This window comes from Bombina bombina, chromosome 5 (genome assembly GCF_027579735.1).
Source record: "Bombina bombina isolate aBomBom1 chromosome 5, aBomBom1.pri, whole genome shotgun sequence".
Taxonomy (NCBI): domain Eukaryota; kingdom Metazoa; phylum Chordata; class Amphibia; order Anura; family Bombinatoridae; genus Bombina; species Bombina bombina.
The window spans coordinates 1061727314-1061746898 of NC_069503.1; the positions used below are offsets into that span (position 1 = coordinate 1061727314).

Here is a 19585-nt window from a genome sequence, read left to right on the forward strand (position 1 = left end):
AATTAAAGTTAAAGAATGTAGGATTTGTGTATTTATTTTTTTTTACACAGAAAGTACAAAAACTAATCAGTAAATGTAAATAGCTAGAAATGGGATTAGCAGAGGAGTGTAAAATGGTTTAGCAACCAAAGGGTTTATTTGCACAGATGGTGATATATTTAAATTTTGAGTGTTACTGAAAAAAAAAATAACGTTTATTTTCTTGAATATTTATTACTTAGTATTTTTGATATTAGACGGGATTCGGGAGCATTTGAAACCAAAACTCATCAACCCTTTTTGTAAAAATGAAATGACTGTATAATTACAAATATAATATCGATGTATATTCTGATCAATATTTTTCATTGGATACATTTGATCAGATCTACTTCTGCCATATTATTTTAATATTTTAGTGCTTTCAGCGTGAGATAATACATTAGATTGTTGCTATTGTAGTTTTTTGAGCATTGGTGGTCTCACAGTAAAAGATTTGCAATGTGTTTTTCCACCCATTTGATAGTGAGAATTTACTGATCCATCATCCTAGTGTAATCTGGGGAAAAGACCTCAAATAATATCTCACATACATTGTTTGTTGCATTGCGTGACCTGGGAACATATCTCAGACAGTGTGAATCTGCTGCACTGCGTGACCTGATATTTTTTAGTACTGTATAATTTCATAAAGAGAGTCAAGGATTTATAAATAAAGGCACACTTTTGTTTAAACCTTTAGTTTCAAACCTCTGACAGTATCTTCTTCCTTGTTTCCAGGGGAAACATTTCACCGTAACCCATGTCCTGTGTTGTGCAGCTGCAGGAAGGGGCTGGGAAGTGCTAGTCTGGGGCGTGATACGTTAACCTCACTGGTGTGACTGTGAGCAACAGGGTGACGGGGGAGGGCTATGGAGCAGACAACCTGTGCAGCTCCTGTGCTCCCAGACCGCAGTGAGTGCCTGTATACAAACTGCTACTGGTAAGGACTCACAGTGAATGAGACAAGTTCAGTATTATGAGCCATCACAGTGAATGAGACAAGTTCAGTAGTATGAGCCCGAATGAGACAAGTTCAGAATAGGAATAAGCCATCACAGTGAATGAGACAAGTTCAGTAGTATGAGCCCGAATGAGACAAGTTCAGAATAAGAATAAGCCATCACAGTGAATGAGACAAGTTCAGAATGAGCCATCACAGTGAATGAGACAAGTTCAGAATGAGCCATCACAGTGAATGAGAGAAGTTTATAATAAGCCGTCACAGTGAATGAGACAAGTTCAGAATGAGCCATCACAGTGAATGAGAGAAGTTTATAATAAGCCGTCACAGTGAATGAGACAAGTTCAGAATGAGCCATCACAGTGAATGAGACAAGTTCAGAATGAGCCATCACAGTGAATGAGACAAGTTCAGAATGAGCCATCACAGTGAATGAGACAAGTTCAGAATGAGCCATCACAGTGAATGAGACAAGTTCAGAATGAGCCATCACAGTGAATGAAACTTCAGTATGAACTAATGCTATCCTAAATATCTCATATGTGAGGTGTTTGTATAGCTTACTAAATGCAGTCATTAATGCTACAATCTGACCAATTTGTCTATGTGCTTGTTAGGTATATATGTATACCTATCTAGATACATTATATTTGTTAGTTACCTCGCCCATAATTTATATTAAAGGTATAGGAAAGTTGCATTATTCAGATAGAACATGCCATTTTAAGACACTTTTAAATTCACTTCTATTTTCAAATGTGCTTCTTTCTCTTGGTATCCCTTGTTGAAAAATAATATGCACATATCCTATACTAGTAGGAACTAGTTGCTGATTGGTGCCTGCACACATTTGTCTCTTGTGATTGGCTTACTAGATGTGTTCATCTAGCTGCCAAGAGTGCAATGCTGTTCTTTTAGCAAAAGGATAACAAGAGAATGAAGCAAATTTGACAATATAAGTAAATTGGATAGTTTTTTAAAATTGTATTTTCTATCCAAATCATGATAGAAAATGTTGGGGTTTCCCGTCCCTTTACTTAAAGGGACACTGAACCCACATTTTTTCTTTCATGATTCATATAGAGCATGCAACTTTCTAATTTACTCCTTTTATCAAATTTTCTTCATTTTTTTGCTATCTTTATTTGAAAAGCAAGAATGTAAGTTTAAAAGCCGGCCCATTTTTGGTTCACTACCTGGGTTGTCCTTGCTGATTGGACAGCACCATTAAACAAATATTTATATTCCAGAGTACTGAACCAAAAATAGGCTGGCTCCTTCGCTTAGATGCCTTCTTTTTCCAATAAAGATAGCAAGAGAACGAAGAAAAATTGATAATAGGAGTAAGTTAGAAAGCTGCTTAAAATTGCATTCTCTTTCTGAATCATGAAAGAAAAAAATTTGGGTTTAGTGTCCCTTTAATCTGTAACACAAATATTAGATCAGACATTCTAATAAACAGTATAATTCCACCTCCTTAGGCCGAGAGACTTCATTATATCCTGCTCTATTAAAGGAACATGGAACTTAAAAAATGTCCTATTCTGCATTTGAAACAACAGCCATTAAACAATTGGAAACATTTAATTAAAGATGTATAACTTGCCATTGAAAATAACAGAAAATATGTGTTTGTGTACAACTCACTCTTAGGGACAGATCCATAGCAAAAATATTTACATTTAATGTCCCTTGAATAAAAGTTTTCTTTTAAAAATTGCCAACATTAGCAACCCCCTGCAAATCTATGTGTTTAACAAACTGGTTAAACACATAGTTAAAGTACCACTTAGGGACTGCAAATAAATATTTGTCCTGAGCAGAAATTTCCTATGACCGCATGTAAATTTATCACTATAATGGCCCTTTAATCTTAGATATGCTGCTGTGTATATATACAGTTGGATAATGTTGTAAGTTTCCCCTTTTGTTTAATAAACAAAATGTTTCTAAACTCTTGCTATAATTTACATTTTGTTGGTCAATATGTGTTTGTATATATTTATCAGATTCATTGGGGGGGGGGTTTAACAAAGACACAGGTTATATATACAGTATATTGCTTGTTGAAAAACATATACATATTAAAATTGCATAAAATTGTAAAGAGAAAAAAGTAATTTGTCATTTTATCTTTCAACGGGCACAAAACATTCATTCTGCTTACTCCAGAATTCTGCATGCATCATTTTCCAATGGTCAGTGTTGTGCTTGATTTTTTTTTTTCTGACTTTCATGTTGCAGGCCTAGATCCCTTAAAGTTTAGTTAAAATATATGTTCTATTGTAATTGGTATGGTATATGTATTTAGAGTTTGCAACTCTCATCTTATACTAAAGTGATTTATTTTCTTTGTTGTATTTAAAATATGTTGTAAAAACATATCCCTGTGATTAAAAGGAATTAACTCAAATTGTTCATACAGTTTTAAACAACTTCCCAATGTACTCATTTTTCAAATCAGCTTCATTCTCTTGTTATTCTTTGTTGAAGGAGGGAGTAGCAATGCACTACTGTGAGTTAGCTGAACACATCGAATGAGCAAATGAAAAGAGGCATATATATTTATGTGCAGCTAGCTCTCAGTAGTTCATTGCTGTTCCTGAGCCAACCCAGGTATGCATTTTAACAGAAGATACCAGAGAACAAAGTAAATTAGAAAACATAATAGATTGGAAAGTTATTTAAAGGAAAATTAAATATTTTCATGATAGGGGCTCATAGGTGTAGGAACTGTGGGGGACATGGATTTTATAGTAGAGACCTTGCAGCACATAACTCATATACATTACATCTGTTTTAATTCTCACCTTCTGCAGTGTGCTGCTTAAAGTGATGGTAAACCCAAAGGTATAACAAATGCTAGGATTTACCATCACTAAAAATAAATATTAGTTTCTTATCGTTTCGTAAAAAAACAATGTTAAACTCATCCTATCTGTAAGGAAAGTTGATCGCTAACACAGCACCTCCGGCCACCCACGGCACATCGCTTTCTTCAATGAGGTGACGTTTCCACCTCTAGACCAATAACCATGCGTGTCAACTAACATCCTAGCTTGGCTATTGGTCTAGAGGTGGAAACTTGACTTTAACGTTGTTTTTTTACAAAACGATGTAAGAAACTAATGTTTATTTTTAGTGACGGTAAATCCTAGTTTTGTTATACGCTTGGGTTTACCATCACTATAAACTCGTGGCTAAATTAACCTGTCAAAACCAGGAATACTGCACAACCTTGTTTGTATTAGTTGGTTTTATATCTGTTCCTAATTGTTTGTAGCAGTAGAGTGAGATGGCTGTGTCTATTTCTTTATAGAAACTCAGTGGAATTTAAAAAAAAAAAAACAACAATTTTGAAGGTTAAGTTACAGGAAAAGGGGGCATGATAAATAATTAAAGTATGTTGCAAAGTTTTTTTAACTACACATAAACATTTTATATTACAATCTCATACTGTTTAATTTCGCTAAAGTAATAATTATTTTTTTAATTTACACTGTAGCTGTCCTGAAGGGCAGAAGTTGTTTAAACATGAAGAAACGTTTTATTCTTCATTGTAAACTCTTCATGCCTTAAAACTAAAATGCTGATCTCGTGATCTCTAATCCTATACATGGGCACTGGCACCAATCCATAACGAAAAAGACAAGAGATGTAATCTTCAAAAACCTAAACCAGTTTGTACAGTCAAATGTTATTCAGAAAGTTCTTGTATCTCGGCAGCAATAGGGCATTTAATAGTTTATGGTCATTGAACAAGTTTTTTTTTATGACAAGTTCAAATTAAATTTGCACATCACTGCTTTTCTGTTCTACATAGATCTTAAACGCACCTGTTTTCATAATTCAAAGGCAAGGCGATGGTGCCTCTTATTGCAGAAATTGTGATTTTTATTTTATTCTGTCTGGGCAGCATTCTTCTCGTGTCAAATTTGAAAAGAGGCATTGTTCCATATGGAAGATGTCTTGGAAACTCTTCAATGTCACAGTTCAATAATACATAAAGACAAGAGTTAGCTGTTTTGTGAAGACAATATTTGATACCAGTTAAGGTGTAATGACTGTTAAAGATCAGAAAATAAAAGATTTAATTTTTACTTGTTCTATTTGCTAACACAAAGATGGCTATCAACCAGATTCTGGATGAAAATGTTGGGTAAGTTGGTATCAACAATTCACGTGGGTAAGGTGTTAAATATGTCCACTTCAGCAACAAAATGGATCACCAAGACACCAACAATTTTTTTTACTCATCTCATAAACAACATCTCATATGATAGACAGTCAAATTATTGGCAGAGACCTTCCCTTTGTTGGATTTACACAAAAATAGATTACAGCAAATTTGTGTCAGGGTCAGTTAATACTGGGAAAGGGAACCCAAAAGAGCCTATTCTACCTCCCAACATTGGAAGTCTGGAAAAAAAGTAGTAGTATGACATTTTCAAGAACATTTTATGGGGGAAATAAATATTTTTCCCCCAGATAACAGAGTGACAATGTCTTATCATGGAGGGACAACAAATCAGTCCAAATGTAGTGAATCTACTATTTATTTGGGCTCAGGGATATGTGGAGGGCTTAACAGCAATACATCTTCCAGCAGATCTGATCTTTAAAGGGACAGTCTAGTCCAAAATAAACCTTCATGATTCAGATAGAGAATGTCATTTTAAACAATTTTCCAATTTACTTTTATCACCAATTTTGCTTTGTTCTCTTGGTATTCTTAGGTGAAAGCTAAACCTAGGAGGTTCATATGCTAATTTCTAAGCCCTTGAAGGCTGCCTCTTCTCTCAAGGCATTTTGACAGTTTTTCACCACTAGAGGGTGTTAGTTCATGTGTGTCATATAGATAACACTGTGCTCACGCATGTGGAGTTCAGGTGAGCCAGCTCTGATTGGCTAAAATGGATGTCTGTCAAAAGAACTGAAATTAGGGGACAGTTTGCAGATGCTTAGATACAAGGTAATCACAGAGGTAAAAAGTGTATTTATATAACTGTGTTGGTTGTGCAAAACTAGGTAATGGGTAATAAAGGGATTATCTGTATTTTTAAACAATAAAAATTATGGTGTAGACTGTCCCTTTAAAGCAGGTATCTAAGTAGGGTTGTGATGTATCAAACAGAATTGCATCTCCATAGTATATTACACTGGAGAGTGGGACTATAGCGTTGATGGCATCCAGAAACAGTCAGGCACATCAGTTCTTCAGCTAGTTTCTACCCTATCAGTCAATGATAAAGGAGACATTTTTCTTAGATGTGGGACTTAAAATGTATTTATGTTGCCCCTCCCTTTAATGCAACCATGTTGTGAGATTCAAGTATTTCCAAGAGTTCTACATCCATGGGCCAATTCATCATCCCACACCACAGAAGTTTAATATTGACCGCCTGGTTGCTAAAAGGTCATGGCTAAGACAGTTTAAAACAACCCCAGTTAATTAAATTGTATTCAGACTTTTTTAAAAAAGTACATAATTTAGAATATATTTTAAACCTGTATGATTCAACATAATGCCTCCACATCAGATGCCAGAATGTTCCATCATGTGTATTGTCAATATCCAAGCTCCCTGAAAGTTTGTTTTTTTAATAGCTATTACTGTTATTAAACAGACACAAGAAGGTCGGTCTGATTTATAATTTTTTTTCTTAGTATTGCCTCAGGAGATCATTTATATTACCTTAATATTTACCTGTGGTATTTGATACTTTACTGGAAGCACCATTTGGACCTCCATGTAAATTTTTTTTTATTTTATAGTGGTTTATGGAGTCTAACACAAATTCTAAGAATAAATTGTTTTTCATAAAGTCAAGGTCTTACAGTTACAGAATACTTACCCAAAGGTTTTTCACAATTCATGCCTCAAAATATATAGTTTTACCTTCTTGTATTCAGACGAGAAAGCAAGAAATGGTAAGCCTCTGTCTTGGCAAGATATTATCAGATGTTTGCACATGTATGTGAAAATAACTTTAGATTGTAGGATAACTTATTAGTAATTATTCAAGGTCACAAAAGGCTTTCCCCTGCCAAGACTACTTTTTCAGTTTGCATGGTATAGTGTGTTGTCAAGGAGCTACAGGTTCCAAAGACTCATTCTACAAGAGCAGTTTCAATGAAGGCATATGCAACACCCACTGAGCTCTATCAAATGCAGTCAGAAAGATGCCTAATACATTCCATTTCTCAAGCTGGATGTCAGACAGCATTCACAAAGTTTGGAAGAATACGTTAAGGTTCTATTGTTTTATAATAAATCTATAATTTGTCAGTATTATTTGTCTTCATTTTCTTTTTTTGGCTAATTTGCAATGGATTGCTCTTATCTTTTTGTTGAGTATACACTAGGTGGAGGCAAGGACATGACTAATCTTGGTTTACATCCCCAGATAATACTCCAGTCTCCTTTCCATTTTTGCTCTCTTCTTGTTGAGTACAGGTAGCCCTCAGTTTACGCCTGGGTTAGGTTCCAGAAGGAATGGTTGTAAATCGAAACCGTTGTAAATTGAAACCCAGTTTATAATGTAAGTCAATGGGAAGTGAGGGAGATAGGTTCCAGGCCCCTCTCAAAATTGTCATAAGTAACACCTAATACATTATTTTTAAAGCTTTGAAATGAAGACTTTGAATGCTAAACAGCATTATAAACCTAATAAAATAATCACACAACACAGAATATATAATTAAACTAAGTTAAATGAACAAAAACATTTGCTAAACAGCATTATAAACCTAATAAAATAATCACACAACACAGACTTCACTTGCATTTTTCTGCAAACAGTTCTTTCTATGCATTCCAATCTGGACTGATTTATAGACAAGAAGATCTTGTTCCTTTGAAATCTGCTCGATAGCTCAGGTCTGGTTAAACTGATTAATTTCAGCTTGCATGGCTTTGCTGCAACACAAGCGGACAGCTCCATCTACTGGCTATTTTAATGCACTGCTTCTCAATGCTTTTCAATAGCAGTCACATGACTGAAAAAAAGGTTGTTATTTTGAAACGGTGTAAATTGAACCGTTGTAAAACGAGGGCCACCTGTATTTTCTAGAGATATCAACCAACTTAGTGAGGCTTTAGTAGCCAGTGTGGATTATATAGATGGTTTGGTAATGATACAATAACAATTATAGAGCTCTTCTGTTAATTAGCATGTAGAGATTCTTGATTGCTGCAAACTATTATTTACTAAAACATTTTCATTTTTAATTTATGAAAACATCTCTTTACATACAGAAAAATGGGCACATTAAAATGTTGCTGTTGATTAAAAGTACATAGTTTTAAGCACTGAAAGCTTAGCTAAACATCATATTTTTGTATATTATATATTATTACTTCACTGTGTAGTAGTTAAAGGAACATAAAAGTGCATTACATTTTCTAATGAACATTTTATTATTGACTTATTGATTTTAAATTGTTAAACACATAGTTAAAGTACGCTCCACAGAAGCAATGCATTATTGGGCCTACCTGAACTCATCTGGTGAGCCAGTGACAAGAAACATCTGTGTAATCACCAATCACCAGCTAGTTCCCAGTAGTGCATTGCTTCAACAAAAGCTACAAATAGAATGAAGTAAATGGTGCATATTGAAAGTTTCTTAAAATTTGCACGCTCTAGCTGAATAATGAAAGTTTAAACATTTTGTCTTTCATTTTCCGTTAATGATGATATTTAGTGGTATTTGATTTGTCTCTGGCACTCGGAGCATGCATTGTGGGCAAAAGAGTGTACACTCGGCCGAAACAGAAGTGTAAATGCTTCTAATTTATATGTGTTCTGCTTTAAATTTCAAATGCAGTTATGTTCCTTTAAATACCTTAGTTGCTTTTATGCATAGTTTGCTTATTAGAATACCAAAATAAGGATATAGACTTTAAGAAACATTCATTTAGTGGCACCAAACAACAGAAAACGTTAAGCTATACAAATAATAATTTAAAAATATTTTTAACGTGTAAAAATGTTTGTTTATAGTAGTTTTTTAAATTGTTTTCACTGTTCTATTTGTTTTTTTGTTTATTTCTAGCAGTGAAGCTTTACCAATAACAATTTTATTCATTATTTTTACCTAATTTTTATTTGTTTCCACAGTTTCCAAAGAACTAAAATTAATCAGGAATTATTTTTTTTCTAAAGTGAAGAAAATGTCTGGAAGCTCTGTGAATACATCAGAAATCATGCTCCATGTTCTTTGGAAGAATTTTCTGCTGTATTTATATCCAATGAAAACAAAATGGTAAGATTAGTAAATAACTCAAAGTATTTTGTGATTTTGTCTATGCATTTCTCAGCAGTAGCTTCTATCTACTCCATTGCCAGTTGGACTGATATTTTATGTACTGTGTAGAAAGATCTTAGGGTTGAGAAGAGATTAAAGTTAAATCCCACTTTGATGCCTTTCCATAAGATTGTGTAATTAACTGTTTTTTAAATAACGTGATATGTCCAAAACCGGATTTATTAGTGACAAATGTTCAAGTTGTAATATTAAAGGGACAGGAAATCCCAAAATTGGATCATGATTTGGATAGAATATACAATTTTTAACAACTTTCCAATTTACTTCTATTATCAAATTTGCTTCATTATCTTGGTATCCTTTGCTAAAGGAACAGCACTACTAGCAGCTAGCTGAACACATCTAGTTAGCCAATCACAAAAGACAATTGTGTGCAGGCACCGATCAGCATCTAGCTCCCACTAGTGTTGGATATGTTGGTATTCTTTTTCATCAAGGGATACCAAGAGAACGAAGCACATTTGAAAACAGAAGTAATTTTAAGTGTCTTAAAGGGACACTAAACCCAAATTTTTTCTTTCGTGATTCAGATAGAGCATGCAATTTTAAGCAACTTTCTAATTTAATCCTATTATACATTTTTCTTCGTTCTCTTGCTTTCTTAATTTAAAAAGCAGGAATTTGATGCATAGGAGCCGGCCCATTTTTGGTTGAGAACCTGGGTTATGCTTGCTTATTGGTGGGTAAATGTAAGCCTCCAATAAGCAAGCGCTATCCATAGTGCTGAACCTAAAATGGGCTGGCTGCTAAGATTTACATTCCTGCTTTTAAAATAAAGATAGCAAGAGAACGAAGAAAAATTGATAATTGGAGTAAATTAGAAAGTTACTTAAAATGTCATGCTCTATCTGAATCATGAAAGAAAAAATTTGAGTTCAGTGTCATGCAAGTTTTTAATTTTGACTTTCCTATTCCTTTAATGTATTTAAAAATGTGCTTATTATGTTGTATGCACTGTGACTATACAATGCTAAAAACCATACACATGGTTAATGTATATAAATATGTTAATGAAAACCCTCACACTAATTTTATGGATTGCAGATATCTCCTTCCAAGGCACTATTTATTTTTCTCCTTCCACAGTTGCTTGTTCTGTACAGCAGTTTCAAGAATTTTTCTTTTTACCCCAAATGTGGCCCCATTGTTTCAGATTCAGAGATTTAGCCTACTGTAGTGACCTCTAGAATACCGAAAAATATAAAACAAAAATAAAGCCACAATAGCGAAGTAGCGTTAATACTACAGAAACTACTCACAGGTTCAATGTAGTTTCAACAGCATTTATTGCATCTTCAATCAATGAAACTATATCTACGACGTCATAGACAGGATGCTTAAAATCTTAATTTAATTTAAAAGGTTAAATACACTATGTGTAATAATTTCAAATGCAGCAAACAATGATTAATAGCTCAATGTGTTTCAGCAGAAAACTGCCCTTTTCAAGAGCAAAAAAAAAAATATCGATTGAGCTGAATCACTTTCTGTTATACAACCTGTCCTCATATACCAGCATCTCACTAAATAGCTATGTGTTACAAGTGTGAGAAGAAGGTTTTTTTTTTTTTTTTTTTTTTTTTTTATATCTTTTTATTGAGGTTAAAATCAAATTACAACATGGATCAAAAAAAATACTCAATGTACAGAAACCAAGAAAAAAGAATATCTCTAACAAAATAAATATATGTCACCTATACAAATTCATTTCTGTGACAAAAAGATCCATGTCTATATCTACACAAAAAAAAAAAATCAAACCTAACATTGGATCTTAACCTCCCTTTTCCTAGCCTAAGCCACTTATGTTCTAGACATATGGCTAACTACTAAGACATTTATTCCACAGAGAGAACAAAATAGTGAAAGAAGAAAGAAACGCTAGAATACATCTTGATTAAAAAACACCAAGTTTCACTTTATATGTGACTATATGGGCAGAACGCCCAGTTAAACATATCAGAGAATCGATAAGGGATGGGGGGGGGGGGGGGAAGTGGCGAGAGGTGGGGAAAGAGAGAAATTTTTTTTTTTTATAATAAGCCCCTGTCAATTAAACCTTTCCTTTAACCAGAACCTAGGTATTACCCCAGATATAATCAGGTTTAGAAATGGAACTGCGTTCTGAAAAGGCTCCAGAAATCGGGTCTGCTGCTCTGGGGCCCATGAACTGATCAGACTCCTCCATTTTTTAAAATAACTTTTATATTGTTTTTCTGAGTCACTCTTAAGATTCTGCCTTTCCACACACATCTGGGTTTTAATTATATTACTGACTTCCCTAATACAGGGGACTTCTTTTTGCCTCCATTTTTTAAACAGCAAACTACGTGACACCAGTATTACTATATTGACCAGCATTTTCTCACCCACGTTAGTTGACTTTATTAAAAAGAATATATGCTCAGCCTGTAATTCCACTTTACTTTGGAGATGGCGGTTCAGCCAGTACTGAACCTTTGCCCAATATTGCCTAACTTTAGGACACTTCCAGATACAGTGCAGAAGATCTGCTCCTGCCTTAGTGCATCTAAAACAGTTCCCACTATTTGCCTCGGTCCACTTGGCCATTCTTGCTGGGGTCAGATAATAGTTGTTTATTATTTTGCATTGAGACTCCCTCCAGCTAGTACATGAGGTCGCCTCAGCTGCTAATTTAATACTCTCTAGTATTGTCTCAGATTGTAACGTGCCGAAGTATTTATTAAATTTGTCTTTCGCTTGATTGATATATATCGGCCCTTTTTATATTTAAAATTTTTTGATACCACCAGGAGATTGAGTGTTTGCCTGCTTGGTAAAGTTTAACGCCCGAAGCTATTTGGGCCAATCCCCACTCAGCTGTTACTTCTCTATTAACTTTTTCGATATAATGACGTACTTGTAAGTAAGCATAAAAATTATTTGTTGGTAAATGATATTGTTCTGCTAATCTCCGAAAAGTACAAGTCTGACCGTCCCTATCGTTCTTCAGCTGCGCGAAATAACTCAGCCCCTTTTCCTTCCATTCAGAAAATATTCCATAATTATAGCCCGGTGGGAAGTTAACGCACCCGATAATCGGTAAATGTGGGGACACACGATATTCCTGTCCTACTAAAAGACAGTATAACTGCCAGCCTTTAATAATATTGACAAATGTTAACATTGCCGCTATATTCTGAGGTAGCTTCCTATATGGGCAGTGTAATATAGCTTGTGGATTAAAAGGGCTAATTAATTCTGCATCTAAATTATAATATGTTACATCATCTGCATTTGTAAGCCAGTCTAGTCCAAATTTTGCCAGGGCTACTATATTATAATGCTTGATATTGGGGAGAGCAAACCCTGCGTATTGTTTTGCATTACTCATTTTATCTAGGGCTATTCTTGGTCTCTTTTTCCCCCAAATAAAAGAGGTACAAGCTTTATTATATCTCTTTATATCTTTTCTTGAGATGAAGAGGGGAAGGTTCTGCAATAGAAATAATATTTTCGGGAATATAATTGTTTTAATTATCATACATCTGGCCGATATTGACAGGAAATATAAATTCCATTTATTCAAATCGTCTTGGATCTTATCAAATAATTCGGAATAATTTAGTTGATACCATTCACCAGGGTTCCTAGTGATCTTAACCCCTAGATAATTGATGGCCATAACTTCTCTGAAGATGTAGTTAGAGCTTTGCCGTGTTTTGTTTACCCATAATAGCTCTGACTTTTTAGGGTTAATTTTGTATCCTGAAAATGTACTAAAGTCTGCAATGATTTGAAGGACACAAGGGATAGACTTTGCAGTATCTTGCATAAACAGGAGAATATCGTCTGCGTATAATGATATAAGCAACGTTTCCTTGCCTATCTTAACAGGTTGTATTGTTTGCCGTAAGTGAACTGCCAGGGGTTCCAAGGCCAGGTCAAATAGGAGCGGGGATAACGGGCAGCCCTGACGTGTTCCTTTTTCTAGAGTGATATGCTGTGTTAACTCCCCATTCACTAAAAGCTGAGATCTCGGCTTACTATAGACCACTCTCACCAGATCTACCACCCTGCCAGAAAAAACAAATTTTTCAAGAGAGGTTATAAGATGGTTCCACTCAATGGAATCAAACGCTTTTTCAGCATCTATAGTGACTAAAGCGAGATCTTTTTTTATAGAGTTGTGGTAATCCTTACTGCCCGGCTGGCAGATCTGGCGACAGTGGTCCACCGTTGTTAGGACTCTTCTCATGTTACGAACCGCGTTCCTATCCGGGATAAAGCCTGCCTGATCCGTGTGGATCAGCTTACCCACGACCTTTTTTAACCTGTCGGCTATAATTGCCATAAAAATTTTATAGTCCTGGTTTAGCAGGGATATTGGACGGTATGATGATAACTCATCAAGATCTTTCCCTTTCTTATGTATAAGAGTCACGATAGAATCTGCAAAGTATGGGGATTTTAACGCTTGCCTTAAAAAGTAGTCATTATATAGGTTCTTTAGTACAGTGCCCACTGTGTCTAATAATATTCTATAAAATTCAATCGGAAGGCCGTCCGGGCCGGGTGCTTTTCCTGTCTTTATCCTTTGTATCACCCTGACTATTTCTACCTCCGTTATTGACGCATTGATTTGATTAAGATCCTCCGCTGAAATACTAGGTAATTTAATTTGTTCCCAGAATTGTGCCTTAGCCCTTTCATTTATTCCACCACTAGTGTAAATATTACGAAAGTATTTAAAAAAGGCATCCCGAATGTCTGCAGGTTGCGTTAATACCTTATTCCCGTCCTTAATTGCTGATATGATATTTTTTTTTGTCGAAACTTTATTATTTTTGTTAAGTGTTTAGCTGAAACCCCTTGGTGCCCTTGGTACTTGGCTCTAAGCTTAAAATCTTCCCCCGCCCATTTTTCTCTGAGAAAATCCTCTCGTTCAGTTTTAAAGGCAATATATTTATTCCAGTTTACTGGATTCTGGGATTGGAGAAATCTATTATATGCGTTTCTAAGCTGGTTTGCTAACTGTGACTCCCTTGCTTTGAGTTTGCGCGTAAGCTTCACCATGTAAGCCTTAATTTCTCCACGCATGACTGCTTTCCCTGCTTCCCAGAAGGTTTCTGGTTTGTCTATGTATTCCCTATTCTGTTCCCCATACTCCTGCCACTTTACTTTCAGCCAGTTCGTGAACTGTGCATTTTGACTCATGTATGTTGGAAAGCTAAACGTATTCCCAGGACTTCTAATTTTTGTCCCCGGCCAGACCTGTAAGCTAACAATGGCATGGTCGGATATCGAGATATCTGATATCTGGGATCAATCTCCAGTCTTGCTACTTGCTGAGTTATCAGAAATAGGTCAATACGTGAAAAGCATCTGTATGCCTTAGACTCACACGTATATACTTGATCATCCGGGTGTTGGCACCGCCAAATATCCGTCAATTTTAATGCCTTTACATAATTTCTGAAAAATTTAGCTTCCCTTTTATGCGACTGGCTGCTTCTAGTTTTTGACCTATCCATCTCTGGATACAAAGTAAGATTCATATCCCCAGCAATAACCAAGTTCTGCTCTAAATATGGTAGAAGTTTTTGTTGTATTTTTTGCCAGAAATCTTTGTCAAGTTTATTGGGGGCATATATATTACAGAAAACCCAGGTAACCCCTTCTATCTGTATCTGAAGGACTATAAACCTACCTAGATGATCGCATTCTTGTTTCAGGATTTTATAATTAAGCTTTCTATTTATCATAATGGCCACCCCCCGCTTGCGCTTACTGCAAGGTGTTGCTACTATTTCTGCCACCCAGTTCGCTTTCAATTTTTCTATTTCATGGCCCTTTAAATGCAATTCTTGGAGAAAAGTGATATCCGGGGTCTCTCTTTTCAATAATCTCAAAACATTTTTTCGTTTTATGGGGGAAGTTATTCCCCCCACGTTCCATGAAACTACTTTTAAGGGTTCTGCCATTTTATTCCTTTAACCCTAAAAACCATTTCTAAAAAAGCAGGGCATTGGTGATAAAAAGAAGAAGAGAAAGAAAAAAAAAGAAAAAAAAAAAAAAGAGAACAACCCCCCCCCCCCAGTAGCCAGCCACTGTCCCCCCCCTCTAATACTTTTTATTAGACATGACATTCTCAGATTCTGATGCGTCATCCTTGTATAACACATACTTATTGAATAAAAAAACTTCCCTTCAGACTTCTATATTATTCTCCTGACAGAAATCTTTTGCTTCTTTGACTGAGTTTAGCATTACTCTCCCTTCCATTGTTAAAACATTAATTCTTGCAGGATATATCAACATTGCTCTTAACCCAGCCTTAATTAGTCCTGAACAGAATGGTGCCATTATCCTCCTCTTGGCAGCTGTTTCAGAAGAAAAATCCTGAAACAGCAGGATTTTTTCCCCTCAATTGTTAATCCTTGTAGTTTCCTATAATGCTGCATAATGCTAATCTTGTCTTGGAAGTTGAGATACTTGATTATAACCATCCTAGGACGTGAGTTTCCCTCTGTGGAGGACCTGACATTTCCCACCCTATGGGCCCGTTCTACTTGTAATGTGTCTCTGTCTGTCTGAATCCCTAATATCTTGGGAAGTGTGTTAGCAGCAAATTTCAGCAGATCCTCAAACTCTCTACTCTCTGGGAGTCCCACTACCCGGACGTTGTTCCGGCGGGATCTGTCCTCTAATTCTTCCACTTTCGCTAAAAGTGCTTTAATGTTATCTGTGTTCTCCCCTATAATTATATCTTGGGTGTTTAGCTTGTCTTCTGCCTCTGAGACCCTGGACTCCATTTCTGAAATTCTAACTGAGAGCAGCCTTATTTCCTGTGATAAATCTGTAATCTCCTTTTTGACCAGTTCAAATTGAGGGAGTAAGAGTTCTGCTAACTGATTTATTGTCATTTGTGAATCTTGATTTATACAGGAATTTTCAAGACTGCCCTCAGTCCCTGTATCTTGACCTGTTTTTGGTTTTCTCCTGGGGGGCATCGCGGGGGATTTATTTTTTGCCCCTGTCATATATTTATCCATGGAAGATTAGGGGGGTGAGTTCCTTTTTAAGATAGATATACTCTATACTCAGGTTTCTAGCCCTCCCTATTATGTACGCTTGTCTGCAGACTTTTGAACCTCTGACTGTCTGTAGCCTGTGTGGGCCTGTTCGTATGCCTTACTGTCACTAACGCCAAGCTCTATTATATATAATCTTATTGGGTTTCATCCAGTCCTACACCTTTATAATTTTGCGGCCTGTTCTATCCACATTATATGTATGCCAAAAATTCTCCTGTTCCCAGAGTCCTGTGCCCTATTCCCCCCTTGTCTGCCCTCCTGACCCCTTACCCTTTAGATTTACCCGTGCTTAGTGTTAAGTATGGTGCCTAAAAAAAAAAAAAAAAAACCCTGTGTGGGTGTATAAGTTCGTTTATGGTCTAGATAAAATAAAAAAATAGACCTATAATATCAGTGCCTTGTGCTAAAGTGTCCTTTTATCATATATTACTCAAGTGTTTTGTATTTTGTAATTGCTTAATACTATTCCAGTGTCAACCAGATACTATTAATTTGCACGTTAAAAGACGTAGCTATTTAAATAAGTGAAAACCTATGCACAAACCATGTCAGATGCCCAGATCAGGGAGGAACAAAACACAGGAAAATAAACCATCAGAAAAATAATAAAAACAGCAAAAAAACAAGAAAAAAAAAGAACAGGGGAAAAAAAAGGCAACAATTTCTTGACGATATAAGTTCAGATATTGCAGGAGACAGAGCCTTTCAATTCTCTTGTAGCACAATGCTCCTTAATCTACCTGCTCTGTCTTTCATAGCAACAGTTATTAGATGTGCGTTAGCTTTTGTACACTCCTTTGCCTTGACTATTCAGTCTTAACCAGCTAGTAATTTTTATGTCCAGTTTTCCAGATTAATATAAGATATCCCCTGCAGCAGGGAAAAACTGAGTATTTGCGTTGAGAGCGATGGTATCAAAAATTACTTAGTTATATTTACTTTTAACCTTTGTTGAAGGTCCTGCTATAGCAGACTAGCAAAAGTTAATAGTCAAGTTAGTACAGAGATTTAAAAGTTAGGCAGCTTGTCGTTTCACTGACATTCCCTGTCACAGCAGCAATCACTGTTAGGCTTCAACAGGCTGTATGGCCTAGGCAACTCTCAGGGGCTCAGTACAGAGCGAGTTATGTCCACAGTCCCAGTATGGCAATGACCTGCTATTGCCCTCTTTAGCTTGTCTGATGCAATCTCCAATTACTTATCATGCAGTCTCTTGTTGCGGTTAGAGTTCGGCAAGCCGAATTTTAGAGAGAGGGCAAAAAGATACAACTTATTAAGTCACTATACCTCAGCAGGTGTCTGTATTTTATATCTTACATGTCCGGTCAGCTTCAGCAGCCTTCCTTTAGCCCAAGTTTAAGATGGGATATGTCATCAGTCAGCAGTTACCAGGACAATTATGCATTTAAAAACCTCCGACTCTTGGAATAAACTAAGTGGCTGCTAATTTTTCAAGTTCGCACACACCTCAGCCTTTTAAATGTGCCCAATCTACTCCCCTCAAACAACTTCTGTCTTAAACAGGCGAGGGTACCAGAGGGTCTTTTTGCTTACAAACTGTCCCCCCTACTTATCTCGGCAGCAGATACAGTCAATGCCTTTATATAGAGATTAACAAGTACCTTAATGGCGTATTCCAGCTCCGCGGTACTGCTTGGTCTCCACTGTGTATGAGAGAATCCCAGGGTTCCGCTCCTTTCTCCGCTTTTTGCTGCTAGATGCTTGGATTTGCTTGGGTGCGTGGTATATCGGGCTGCTAGCTTGTCCGACCGTGAGCTGGATGTGAACTCCTCTGAGCACGGTTAGCCAGCGCCAATCCCTCCGCTTCCCGGGTCTCACCACCACCTTAACTTCACAAGTATCTGTCTGCCCGTCCTTCGATATCACTTTACAAGCGGCTTGTCCTTAGCCAGCAGGGGGGACATTTACTAAGGCTGGGTGTGTAGCTGAACGCCCGCAGGCGTAGTGACTCCGCACGTGAGTCTGTCTGCGATATGGTGCTTCCGGCGCTGCAGGAAAAAAGATCCGGGCCAGGTACAATCAATACCGGCCAAGGAAACGGCAGCTTGGGGAGATCAATAGAGCCCTTCAGTTAGAGCCTCATGCTAGCGCTCCACGCCATTGCTAGCTCCACCCCCGGAAGTCCTCGAGAAGAAGGTTTAAAACAGATAACCAGCATCCTTGTGTGAATGGGAAATACTCTGTTTATAATTACAGTATATCAATGTGAAAAATGAACAATAATAAAACATCTGTATTAATAAAAAAAAACTCTTAAAGGGGACAGTCTACTCCAGAATTTTTATTGTTAAAAAAGGATAAACAATCCCTTTGTTACTCATTCCCCAATTTTACATAACCAACATGGTTATATTAATATACTTTTTACCTCTGTGATTACCTTAGTCTAAGCCTCTGCAAACTAGCCCCTTATTTCAGTACTTTTGACAGACTTGCATTTTAGCCAATCAGTGCTGACTCCTAAATTACGCCACGGGAGTGTGCACAATTTTATCAATATGTCACACATGAACTAGCGCTGTCTAGCAGTGAAAACATTCAAAATGCACTGAGGCTTACCTAGGTTTAGCTTTCAACAAAGAATGCCAAGAGAAAAAAGCAAATTTTATAATGAAGTAAATTGGAAAGTCTTTTAAAATTGCATGCCCTATCTAAATCATAAAAGTTTAATTTTGACAAGACTGTCCCTTTAAAAATAATAATCAAATGCCTTTCACACAAGTTCATAAGCTAAAAATCACTGAAAAATTATTATAAAACTTCATCCAATCCTACATGTAGTTGAATATTAAATGCAGCCAATCAAAACCTTAGGACGAGGCGTGGAAATTGACAGACTTCCGTTTGGGGAGGGGCCTCACAGACACACGCGAGGAGAGCACCCGATAGTACTGGGTGAGCCGAAACCATCTTCAACCCTCCACGCCGAGACTCTTGTGCCGAGTCACTATACTCGAGCTAAGAGAGACAGTGGCGAGCAGGAAGCCTATTAGCCTGTGAAGTTGGCCAAGTCGCTAAGGCCTAGAAACCCCTGTGCACAAAAGAACCTCTGCTCTGGGGAGATAGCGGTGCTACTGGTCGGCAAAGAGAGATAGCTTAAAGGTAAATGGAGCCAGAAAGCTGCTTGGAGAAACGCTGACATCTGGTGAGGAGACCGGGAGTTCAGTGCCGTGGCTGCGGCGCGGGATACACT

At 36.6% G+C, this 19585-nt stretch overlaps 1 protein-coding gene across 2 annotated transcripts in view; it reads left to right on the forward strand.

Annotated features, from left to right (window-relative positions):
* The first annotated feature begins 836 nt into the window (after window positions 1-836).
* Window positions 837-19585, forward strand: part of NTAQ1 (N-terminal glutamine amidase 1) — a 108976-nt gene continuing 90227 nt past the window's right edge. Inside the window, exons 1-2 of one of the 2 annotated variants that reach the window (XM_053715331.1) lie at window positions 837-961; window positions 9151-9250. In XM_053715331.1, the coding sequence (XP_053571306.1) occupies window positions 891-961; window positions 9151-9250 (171 nt within the window). In that variant the 5' untranslated portion in view covers window positions 837-890. Of the gene's footprint in view, window positions 962-9105; window positions 9251-19585 lie in introns of both variants that reach the window. The other variant, XM_053715332.1, reaches the window with a different exon arrangement.